This window comes from Somniosus microcephalus, chromosome 3, assembly GCF_052327205.1.
Source record: "Somniosus microcephalus isolate GS21.2 chromosome 3, FLI_Smic_1.0, whole genome shotgun sequence".
Lineage (NCBI taxonomy): Eukaryota > Metazoa > Chordata > Chondrichthyes > Squaliformes > Somniosidae > Somniosus > Somniosus microcephalus.
The window spans coordinates 47,128,430-47,141,348 of NC_140989.1; the positions used below are offsets into that span (position 1 = coordinate 47,128,430).

The 12,919-nt window shown below is 44.5% G+C and overlaps 1 protein-coding gene across 1 annotated transcript in view; it reads left to right on the forward strand.

Moving 5' to 3' along the window:
- The window catches only part of LOC147121021 (ALK tyrosine kinase receptor-like), a 970,192-nt gene that overhangs the window by 889,498 nt on the left and 67,775 nt on the right, over nt 1-12,919 (forward strand). The window contains exons 22-23 of the mRNA XM_085977636.1: nt 3,825-3,889; nt 6,524-6,653. Coding sequence (XP_085833762.1) covers nt 3,825-3,889; nt 6,524-6,653 — 195 coding nt within the window. The remainder of the gene's footprint in view (nt 1-3,824; nt 3,890-6,523; nt 6,654-12,919) is intronic.

Genomic DNA, 12,919 nt, shown 5'->3' on the forward strand with positions numbered 1-12,919 from the left:
CCTCTAGCTCTTCCAAACTCAGCAAGAATCTTCCCTGGGAGACTGTGATCTCCAGCCTCAGGATCACAATTTCCCACATGAATGCAGCCTGCCATTAATTCATGGCCTTCTTTTGCTGTCTCTCCTTTGAAAGCAAAAGAACTATGGAGGCAGGGTCTTTATCTTTCACTTTTTTCCCCCTATTCTCTTTCGCTATTTACTTACCCCATTTCCCTGACAATTTTTAAGCTGTGACTCAGTGGTAGCACTCTGACCTCGGTAGGTTGTGGGTTCGAGTCCCACTCCAGAGACTTGAGCACACAATCTAGGCTGACACTCCAGTGCAGTACTGAGGGAGTGCTGCACTGTTGGAGGTGCCGTCTTTCGGATGAGACGTTAAACCGAGGCCCCGTCCGTCCTCTCGGGTGGAAGTAAAAGCTCCCATGGCACTATTTCGAAGAAGAGTAGGGGAGTTCTCCCTGGTGTCCTGGCCAATATTTACCCCTCAACCAAGATTATTAAAACAGATGATTGTTGTTTGTGGGAGCTTGCTGTGTGTAAATTGGCTGTCATTTCCTACATTACAACAGTGATTACAGTTCAAAAGCACTTCATTGGCTGTAATGCACTTTGGGACATCCTGAGATTGTGGAAGGCGCTATATAAATGCAAGTCTTTTCTAAATTTTTTAATTAACTTGTGTTTCCCCCAGTTTCCCTGCCTTACTTGTTGTATTGTTCTATCTGAATTCCTCTGCACTGCTGCAATAACAGTAATGTGCATCCCATTTCCTAAACCTTCTGCTGTGTCTTGGTAAATTGCTAATCTAGCGCCAAAATTGTTGAATTAAGAATTATGTTGAGACTTATGGGGCAGGATTTTCATTGAGGAGGCGAGTAGGAGGTGGGACTACAACTTTCGGGGTTGTAGTCCCGCCTCCATCGAGTTGTGGCCAACCCACACGATTTTCACTTGATTGACCTTGTTGAGCCCACCCAGCGGGCTCAGCAGGCCAATTAAGGGCCACCCAGCAACAGGTGATGTCACAGATTGACACTTCATCTGTCAAAAGCTTTTGACAGATGAAATATCAGCATTTGACAGCTGTTTGAAGCTGTCAAACACTGACAATCTGTACTCCAAGTTAATTCCTTCCTCTCAGGCTGATTTAGAGATCTCTCCAGAACAGAAAGCTGAATGCTGCAACTTTTGATAGCTCGCAGCCATTCTGCTTTCTGTACCGATGAGATGAGGGACTCCCGAGACCTGAAGGAAGGAAGGCTGTAAAGGTAAATAAATGTAAGTAAAACTTCTTTAAACACTTTACACACACCAAACACACTTACCCCTGCACTCATGCACCCATCACTCACCTGAACACCGGACATCTCGAACCCTCCAAGCCCTTCAGCCTGATGGGCCGCCTCGCTAACTTGCTGTGGTTTGGAGCCGTCGGGAATCCCACACTTCAGCAATAAAAATAGGGATTAGGCTAAAAACTGCCTGTTAACTACCTGTTAACAGGCAGTTAATTGGCACTAATCCCCTTCCCGCCTCGGGGAGGCGGGTCCCAGCGCAGATCGGGTATCCGCCTCCTTTGAAACTGGCATGGAGGCGGGTTGGGGGCAGGATGGGTTCGTGCCCCCCGATTTCGAGATTTTAACCCCCCACACGCCTCCAATCCCGCCTCCACGGCCCAATGAAAATCCTGCCCATTAAATTCATCTCATGTAAAGCAAAAGATACTGACAGCAGAGATGAGTTGGTTGAGAGGGATACTGGGAGTACAGAGGATGGAAAGAATCAGGAATGATATAATAAGAACATCTTTTGGACAAGAAGCACCGCTTATACAGAAGATCCAAGAAAGACGATTGCGACAGTTTGGGCACATTTCAAGAATGGAAACAGCTACAATACCTTTCATGGCCTACAGGTACATGGCACAAGAAGCCAAGGAAGACAAAGGAAGTGCTGGATGGACAATGTCAAGAGTGATTTGTCACAGAAAGGGATACAGATGACTGAAGCGGCCAGGCTAGTTCAGAACCTACAACAATTGACTGAATTCATTCGGCCCCTCGTCGCTGCTGAGCTGACGGACGGGATTTAGTAGTAGTAGTAGGACTAGGGTTGCCAACTCTGGCTGAACTGTATTACGTGAGGTTGTATCACAAGACCTCGCGCTCCAACCGCTCGCCCCTCGCGCTCCCGCCATTGGTCGCCTGACACCCAATCCTTCACTTACCTTTCGTCTGAGGCCTCCAGCAATCCCTTTAAGGACTACTGGTTAGGTCGGAGTAAAGTCAGAAAAACTGAGTGGAGCATGCTTTGCCCAGTTTATGCCGAATTTGAGGACGAGGTGATAAAACAGGTGTTAGCATCATTTAATGCCTAGAAATCAGGCGCAAGGTGGGTTAATTTCTCTGCCATTGTACCTTTGCACCCTGATTCTGTGTTTAACAACAGATTACATAGTTAGTGTGCACCATGTGTTAAACTAATGTCCTGTTTATGTTATGATTTTAAGGCAAAACTGGGTAGGTGTGGAGTAAATGAGTTGGGTTCCTGTTCTGGGTCCCATCTATTTTTACAGGCACCTAATTTCCCGCTGGAAGTGAGAGATGATGTCCGCCCATATAGGAGTGGATATACTGTAATGATATTTAAATGACAGTAACGCATAATTGAACATATCTTCCTTTGTTTGTGCCATAGAATGCCGGGTGCCAGAGACTCCTGATTGTCCCTGGCCTCCAGAATTGCTTTGATGGCAGAGGAGGGTATTTAAATCTTAAAGACCCTGTGCAATCGATCTTCTGAGGCCTGCCACAGCCGATCTGCACCTCCCCAACCCCCCCACCCCCCCAGCAACCCTTGCAAGTGGACTCTCTCACCGATGCCAAGGGGTGTTCCAAAATTATTTAAATGACTCGAAGGTCCCAATATCAGCTGGGGTCAGGGGCACATGTTTGTGTTAGGTGAAAGTTCAGCTCCACCAAGGATGTGCCTGGATTACACAATACTGGGAAATCTAGGCTCATAGTACTGACTTCATACGTAGTTTGCTACATCAGTGAGGTGCTATGCATGCCTCTGTAGGAAGAGAACACCACCCTGTGAGATGGTTTTTGTCTCTTATCACTACATCAATGTCCCCAGCACCTGTCCATCCAAGGCAGTAATATGAAACCCAAAATAACAACAGAAAATGCTGGAAAAACTCAGCAGGCCAGGCAACATCCGTGACTCTATTTCTCTCTCCACGGATGTTGCCTGGCCTGCTGAGTTTTTCCAGCATTTTCTGTTGTTATTTCGGATTTCCAGCATCCGCAGTATTTTGCTATCGTAATATGAAACCCAACATGGATAACTTGCCTGGACTTTCCTCAACATCAGGGAAGGTTTACAGACAATATTGCAACTGTCCATTCAGAGGATCATGCCAGTATCTAAATCCACTCGGTTCACAGGCAGCCACAATATAAACCAAGCAAAGCGTGCGACTGCACTGTCAACTACTTCAGTTACAGCAGGTTGGTATTATGTTAGAATTAACAAGGTTTTAAAGATGCTGTTAAGTGGCAATGTGCCAATGTTCCCGAGGCAGTCATTCGAACAGCTTTTAACACTGGAGACTGTTGCGGGTGAAAAACATGTGCAAATGGCAGCTAATTCTGCTTTACAAGAGCTCAGACAGGAGCAAACTTCACTTTAGTCACTCACTTTCCATTACAGCCCAACAAGTGACCTCATAACCCTGCTAAAGATGGCCCTTTTGAGAAACGCATGGTAAATAAGTTTGGTAAATGTCACGTCAACTGATCTTCTTCTGTTCTCTTTAGACATTGCCTGAGGTGTGTTCCGAACAGGATGAGCTGGATTTCCTGATGGAGGCCCTGATAATTAGGTAAGGTTGTCTTAACAAATTGTCAAAGGAAACAGTAAGATCCCTTGCCAAACACCATCATAAGCTACAACTTTACTTCACCTTTCCCCATTTTCTTTTATTTTCTTCCTTCTCATCCTAAAGCCCCCCCCCCCGCCTCCCCCCCCCCCCCAACAAAACAAATGGCCACCACCATTCAAGTATTCTTTTCAGTTGGTGGGCAGGATCATCCATATAGTAGACAACTCCAATAGAATCCTGCTCCTTAGTTAACCTACCTTAGTTTCCTTAAACAGTCTGTAAAGAAATTCCTTTTTTTTAAGTAGCTGGGTTAAGTTAGATATGCTCACGCTGCAGAAAGCCTGCAACTCTGGGCACCTATTTGAAGTTCTAACAGATATTGGGCTATAGCTAGTTGGCCACCAAAAATTACATCATTTAAAAATAATATATATATGTGATCCTAATAGTTGCAAAGCAGCCGATCCTATAAGATAAGGGTTGGTGTTTCTGGATATTCAAGGAAGAGATTTGAATGCACTGACTGGCCTGGAGGGCTCTCTGTCAAAGGGGATGGATACAGATGTTCCTGGTGCTGTCGCTCATTCCAGGCAGTGCTGCAATGTGTCAAATCCTTCTTGGATCTTGACGCTGAGAATGGCATTGAACTCCACCGTGACCCCTGCAATCTGTCTCAGGTCAGGATGGTTTTAAGTGCCTCCATGTGAAGGTGATGAATTACAGCAACTGGGGCCCAGAGAGGAGAGTTGACCCTGTTGTCTGCTAGCTGATGTATTGTTACTGTCCATTGATGGTTTTCTTCCCTTAGTAATTTATGGCTAATGATCTGAGACAGTAGATTGAAACATTGCGAGAAAAACCCCACCTTCAGCAAAAATGAAGACAGGAATAACTGATACAATATAAATATATTACACTTTTCAAAATGGTTGGAGTCTGTTCACGAGATCACAGTTAATCAGTTAGGATTAAGAAGTGGAGTTAGGTGAACTTTTTCACCCAAAGTGTAATAGATTTCTGGAACAAGTTACCAGCAAAGACATTAAAGTGGACAGTACAAATGGGCTCAAGAGAGAGTTAGGTAAGTTTCTGGAGAAAGAGGGATTGAGATATACTGAACAGGTGAGTAGGTGGGATTAATCTAAGGGATAGGAGTGGCTTAGGTCTGAGTGGTTAAGTCTAATGGCCCCCCAAACCCCTCCCTGTTTTTGGAGAAATTCTTCCTTAAATTGAGTGTACAGCATTTTTTCAGATGGATTCTGAGGTGGAACCCATTTCTGCGGAGTTTCTGCCCTGGAATGGCTGCACAGTAGGGCCCTTCATTTGTGCTCCCACAGATGTTCATTAACATAAAATGTAATATGGAAGAATGGCATTGGAATCCCCAATTCCAATGACTTGTGCTCCCATTGCACTAATGTTAACTTGGAACAAAATAAATGAGGTGTACTTGCTGCCAATATCAGTTGATACTGGTTGAAATGGTTTACTTTGGAGCCTACAGCCTGAAGAAACTTTCAAGAGAGATTGCTGGAATTGCAGATGAGCTTCCGAAGCATTCTTTTTGCCTTGCACCTGGATTAAGCTGGACTTGCCTTTGACAGCCTGAGGGCCTCTGAGACCAGTGGGAAATCTTTGGCCCCACTCACAGTGACAGGGTCTGAATACCAGGTACGGGATTACCTTGTATGTCATTTTAAAGGAGGAAAGGAGGGGCAGCATTTGACAAAAATGTGCTCTATCCCCACAACAAAGTTACAGGGAATGCAGATCCTACGAAGATCTTAATGAGGAACTCTGTGTTAAAAGAGTACACTTCACCAACGATTAGCTATTACGTCAGGATCTGTGGCCAGGATCATCAACCTGGACAGCTCTGCATGTGGCTATGAAATTGTTGATCGCATTCAACATTTATGCCACAGGCTCATTTCAAGCAGCTATGAGAGATCTGTGCAATATCAGAGTATCACTTAAGAGTACTACAAAATCTCACTTGCGCCATCCATTACATACCTCGCAGATAACTCACTGAGCCATGCACATTCCTACCTACCTGCTTATCCCAGACTGCTTTTGTAATCTTCAGCCATTCTTAGCTTTTCAAAGGTTACACTCCTGATTTCCAAGCCCCACCCCCAGCGCAGTACTGCTGGGCTACATGGAAGTTAGACTACTGAAATGCTAACGGATGTGCAAATGATCCAATCTGACAATTTACGGCATGATCAGCACTGAAGATGAATGGAAGGCAGAAGTGGCAGCTGAGAGGTGCAACACCAGTATAAATAGCCCTGTGGGTTTTCAGGGCCATGGACTTTTCCAATTCCTAGAAAAAAATGATATTCCAAACTACGTACTAGAATATTTGTTCCCTCTTCCCATTAAAGTTTTGCCAACTTTTACCCTCAGTAAATCTTGTTTGACCTCGAAGGCTGGGAATCTCTACAATTACAATAAAAATAAAATTTAACAAGAATGAAATCCAATCACCTTAGTTGTCCCCACATCTCACCCCGCCCCCGACATTCGATATGTGGTGCTCGTGAATCTTAATGATATGTTGTCACATAATGAAATGGTTAATGGTTTTATTAGAGATGGTAAATATGTTCTTTTCTCCAACTATTGCAGTAAGTTCTGCCACCAGAACATAGTGCGATGTATAGGAGTCAGCCTGCAGGCTCTTCCTCGCTTCATTCTACTGGAGCTGATGGCAGGCGGTGACATGAAATCCTTCCTTCGAGAGTATCGACCTAAACCAGTAAGATGTGACCATTTTTTAATAGAATGATGTGTTCGAAGTTGCCTTTCACAAATGTGTGCATGCTAACATGTATTCCTCCCAGACCCGTTTAGTCTGATTCATTTGGAGTGAGAATCACACATGTTAGTTTAAAAATTGCTCTATTTTAATATTCTTAACCCCTGCTTTAAATGGGCTTGCAACTGGTCTTACTGTCAATGTCGGATAAGGCCAGGATTGTCATTGGCTGCAATGATTCCCTTTTCCACCTTACCATGCTCAAAATAGGCTGCCAACGCTCAGTATATAGTTCACATCTGAATGACCATTTATGAGGATCATAGATGCACAGAGGATCCCTAGTTAGGTTCACATTATGCTGATGCATTGCCAGATGACACAGATTAAATGTCACCATTAATTCTGATGCTTTATTTGGACAGTGTTGGCAAAATGTCAAATGTTACTATTTTCTGAATTTCTGTAGTTCCGATTGAGGATAAACCCTAGGTGTGTGGAAGAGCACGGACATTAAATCCGTGGATTTTTAATTTTATATAGACTGGTTAATGTACTTACGCAAACGCTGACATTTGAAATCTAACTAACTCTTGTTATGGTGTATTGGCTGTCAGTTTTTGTAGCACTCATTGAAACTGGATGACAGTGGAAGAATGGGATATGTACCACATTATATCAATGCCCTGGAATCCTGACATTCAAAATACCATGCAGCAACATAATGCAATCTTTCATTTAGGATTAGGCTTGGATAATTATTGTCTGCCTAAAGCAACTAAAATCACCTAATTGCAAAGTTTACTTTTAAGCAATTCACTCTGTCACTAACTGTAAGAGGTGCTTTGCAAAGCTATCAAGTGGCTGCTTATATAATTCCCTCCCTCCACTGAACTCACCTGCTGACTGGTGATAATCAAAGCTGCAAAATGACCCAGCAACTGTTAGTTGATTCTTTTTGATCAAGACTCCTTCATATCTCTTGCCTTCCCCTCCCTCTCCTCCCCCCTGGATGAGCACTGTTTGCAGCCTACTACTTGTTAATAATGGCCCAGAAATTGCTGGAATGGCGCATCTCGTGGTGAGCGCCGTGAATTGGATTTTTTTACCTTGTCCTTTTGATCGTATTATTTTTGCGCCACAAATTGCTGGAAATGCGAATGTATAACGGCGCGATGATGTCAACGGGGCATCTGATGATACAAAGATGGGACGGAAAGTAGTGAGTGAGGAGGACATAAAAAACCTGCAAAGGGACATAGACAGGCTAAGTAAGTGGGCAGAGATTTGGCAGATGGAATACAATACTGGAAAGTGTGAGGTGTAGTGTCCGTGTGTAGATAAAGACACTGAAGACAGGAGTTGGTTCATAGGTATTTACTAAGCAAGTCTGGGGGGGGGTTTCTAAAGGATATACACAATACACAGGCTTATATAGCCCAAGTGGCAATTACCGGCATTACGCACACCTGGGGCTCTTAAAGGCACATACACCATAATTGCTCTTAAAGGCACATACACCACAATTCCTCCCCTTCTAGCTAACTAGTACATCATATTTTAAGTAATTATTAATTACATGTTATATGCAAAATAATATACATTGCTGTATTAATTAATTATAAGTTAGTCTCTCAGGAGGCTTCCTGACTCGGTCCGGATAACGCCTCGGGGGTGTAGTAGTTTCTGGTGGTGTAGTAGGTTCTTCTGGCAAGGCTGAGTCGGCTTGAAGGCCAGTGTCGGGTTCATCGGGCTCCAGTATCACCGGATCGGAGGTAGATATGGGTATCTCTACTTCATCGTTAGATGTATAGAGTGGTGGTGTAGGTTGTCCCTTTTCGGATGACTTGATGATTTGGTCAGCATGGCGCCTTATTATGCTGTCTCCGATGTCCACGGTATACATCAGTGGTCCTAATCGTGTGCAGATAGTTCCAGGCTGCCATTTCTCGGTACGGTAGTCCCGGGCCAAAACCGGTTGGCCTATCTGGAAGGCCCTAGTTGGCCTTTCATTCATGCCCTGAAACTGCCGGTTCGCCACGTCCCTTCGGATGTTGGGCTTGACCAAATCCAGCCGGCATCTTAGGTTTCTATTGTAGAACATCATGGCGGGAGTTTGGTTAGTAACCATATGCGTTGCATTCCTATATGCAAATAAGAAGTTATCCACCTTGTGCTGAAGTTTTATGTCTTCATTACCCATGGCCTTGATGGCCTTCTTGAAGGTCTGGACAAACCTTTCAGCCAATCCATTGGTGGCGGGATGGTATGGGGCGGACGTGTAGTGCTTTACCCCATTGTTCTTTAAGAACTTTCTGAATTCTTTGGACACAAATTGCGGTCCATTATCAGAACATATCTGTTCCGGCAGCCCATTCCTGGCAAATATGGTCCTTAATACTGTGATGGTTTTTTCCGTGGTGGTGGAGGACATCTTTATTACCTCCGGCCACTTGGAGTGTGCATCAACTGCGATTAAGAACGTTGAGTCCATAAATGGACCAGCAAAGTCGATGTGCACCCTTTGCCAGGGAGATGAGGGCCACTCCCATGGATGTAGAGGGGCCTGTGGCGGAGCATTTTGGACCTTCTGGCATCCTAGGCAGCTCTTGGTCGTGTCTTCGATGTCTCCATCGATACCTGGCCACCATACAAACGCCCTAGCTAGGTTCTTCATTTTCACTCCACCCAGATGCCCCTCATGAAGCTCCTTTAGCACTTTATCCTGGAGTTTGGGTGGAATCACCACTCTGGATCCACACATCAAGGTTCCTCGGCACACTGACAGCTGTTCTCTTCTTTGCGAGAATGCTGGCAACAGTGGTTCGCCATGTGCTGGCCATCCCTTCACTGTTAAATCGTAGACCCGTGAGAGAGTAGGGTCATTTCTTGTCTCCCTTTCAATGGCAGAATTTGTCACCGGTAGACATTCCACTATGGTAGAGTGGAATATCTCTACTGGGTCTACTGTAGGTGCCTCTTCTATCGTTGGCAACGGTAGGCGTGATAAACCGTCAGCATTCCCATGCTGTTTTGACCCTTTGTATTCAATGTTGTATTGGTGTGCCCCTAGAAAAAGGGACCACCTCTGTAGTCTTTGTGCCGTCATAATGGGGACACCTTTTTTAGGGTTGAATATGGAGATGAGGGGTTGATGGTCAGTCAGCAAGGTAAATATTTGTCCGTGTAGGTAATGGTTGAATTTCTTCACTCCCCATACCAGGCTGAGTGCTTCCCTGTCTATCTGGGCATAGTTACGCTCAGCTGAGTTCAATGAGCGTGACGCAAAAGCTATCGGCCGTTCCGAGCCATCAGGGAATCTATGGGACAATACCGCTCCTATGCCGTAAGGGGATGCATCGCACGCCAGTCTGATTGGTAGTGATGGGTTGTAATGAGCCAAAACTTTCTCGGATGTGATTAAGTCTTTACATTTATGGAAGGCACGTTTACAGTCTTCGTTTCATTTCCAAATCACTCCTGTCTGTAGAAGATCATTAAGAGGGTGTAGAATAGTTGATAAGTTCGGTAAAAATTTATGATAGTAATTTATTAATCCCAGGAATGACCTTAATTGTGAAACATTTTCAGGTGCTGGGGCTTTTATAACTGCTTCAATTTTTTCAGGTGACTTATGCAACCCTTCCTTATTAATTATGTGGCCACAATATGATATCTGATTTTGGAAAAATTCGCACTTGGGGCGATTTGCTCGTAGGCCCCGTTCTTTCAGCCTAGTGAGCACCTGCTCCAAATTGGCAAGGTGCTCGTTGTCGTTTTCTCCTGTTATAAGGATGTCGTCTAGGTAGCATTGAGTCCCCGGAATCCCTTGCAGGACTTGCTCCATAGCTCTTTGCCAGATAGCTGGAGCTGATGCTATTCCAAAAACCAGTCGATTGTACTGGTACAGGCCTTTGTGTGTGTTTATTGTGAGATACTTTTTAGAGGTCTCCTCAACCTCCATCTGTAGATATGCCTGTGCCAAGTCAATTTTTGTGAAACGTTTCCCTCCGGATAGTGAGGCGAAAATATCTTCTATCCTCGGAAGAGGATACTGTACCGTGTGAAGGACCGGGTTTACAGTCACCTTAAAGTCCCCACAGATGCAAATTTTTTTCTGTTCTTCAGAGTTATTTTTCAATGTTTTTTTCATGACTGGAACGATGGGTGTTGCCCATTCGCTCCAATCTATTTTGGATAATACGCCTGCCTTTTCCAAATTCTCCAGCTCTGCCTCGACTGCTGGACGTATTGCGTATGGCACCGGTCTTGCCTTAAAAAATTTTGGAATTGCTGTATCTTCCACTTTTATTGAGGCGGTGATGCCTTTCAAGGTTCCTAGTTTCTCTTGAAACACTTCTTTGGCGTTGGCCAAGATGTCTTTTAATCGTTCAGGTATGATGTCATCATTGTTTTTTTCCTTACTGGTCACCGTCAGTGCCTGAATGGAGTGCCAGTCTAAACGTATCTTTCTTATCCATTCACGTCCCAACAACGGTGGACCACCATCCTGTGGAATGTATAAATACAACTTTTGTATTTCTTTGCCGTTGTATACCACAGGCACCCTTATTTTTCCTTTGGGGTAGACTTTCTGCCCCGTATATGTTTTTAAGATAATGGATGTGTCTTTTAGAGGTATATGCGAAAATAGCCTCTCGTAATCTCGTCGATTTATTACGGTTAGAGCTGATCCTGTATCTAGCTCCATTTTAACTGGGGACCCTGCTATTGTGAGGGTAACCCAAATGGTTTGGTAATCCTCTTTGGCAAGTACATTATGTAATTTGAGACAGCTTAGTCTCTTGTTTTCGGAGTCGCTATCGCTATTCTGGTCTTCGGAGCTATTGTCCGTCATCATTTGTACCTTCCTGTACTTTTCTTTATTGATTTTTTGTTTTCTGTCAGTGGATTTATTTTGTCCAGATTGGCATACCCATGCAATGTGTCCAATCTTACCACATTGCCTGCATGCTTTGCCCTTGAACCAGCAGTCCCTCTGGTTATGGGTGGATCTGCCGCAGCGATAACATCTTCCAAATTCCTGTGTCATTTTATGGGTGCCGAAGTCCTGTGTCTCTTGTTGTATCTCTGCAGCTCCTTTTGCTGCTGCTTCGTATGATACAGCCATACTGAAAGCTTTGTCCAATGTTAAATCTTTTTCAGAAAGCAGTTTTTTTTGTGTTCCTTCACTTAAGAGACCGCAAACAAATTTGTCTCGAAGATAATCCGATAGTCCTGCTCCGAATTGGCAGTACTTTGCTAGCTTTCTTAATTCGGTTAGGTAATCAGCGTTACTTTCATTCTTGTGTTGATTTCTCTTGAAGAACTTGAATCGTTCCGCTATCAGCAGCGGTGTTGGGTTTAAATGCTCCTGCAGGGTATCAACAATTTCTTTAAAAGTCTTGTCCTTTGGTTTGGCTGGAGTGATTAAATTTCGTAACAGCCCGTATGTCTTCGCGCCCATTAAGTTCAGAAGTACTGAAGCTTTTTTTTCAACTGCTATTCCATTTGCAGTGCAATAAACCTCTACTCTTTCCACGTATGTGGTCCAATCTTCTATTTCGCCATCAAAAGCCTCAATATTACCAGATTTAGGCATTTCAGAAAAGATATGGCACTTCCCGCGCTTTTTTTGTCTCTCTGTAGCAACGATATGGCGCTTCCCGCGCTTTCCCGCCGCTGCTACCGATAACAACGCTGTTTTACTGTGGTTTCTGTTTATTCACTATTGGAGACTCGTTCCCGACGGAGGTCTAAACGCTGACCTGCTTGCCGCGCCGGCCGTCTCTCAAGTGCACCCTCCCAGTCCGTTATTGCTTGCCTCCGATTTCGCTGCCTGTCTCAGCTGTAGAGCCCGCCGCTGGAGCTCCAGCCTGACGCACAGGAAGGATTAGCGCAGTACCTGTCACCAGCTTGGCCAGCTGGTGAAACCACAGTTTCTCTTACTTGCTTGAGTCTTCTGGACGCTGGAGGAATCGATGTCCTTGAGGTGCTGCCGAATTGCAGGTAAGTCCGTTTCCACTTCGTCGCCACTGTAGTGTCCGTGTGTAGATAAAGACACTGAAGACAGGAGTTGGTTCATAGGTATTTACTAAGCAAGTCTGGGGGGGGGGGGTTTCTAAAGGATATACACAATACACAGGCTTATATAGCCCAAGTGGCAATTACCGGCATTACGCACACCTGGGGCTCTTAAAGGCACATACACCATAATTGCTCTTAAAGGCACATACACCACATGAGGTTATGCACTTTGGCAGGAA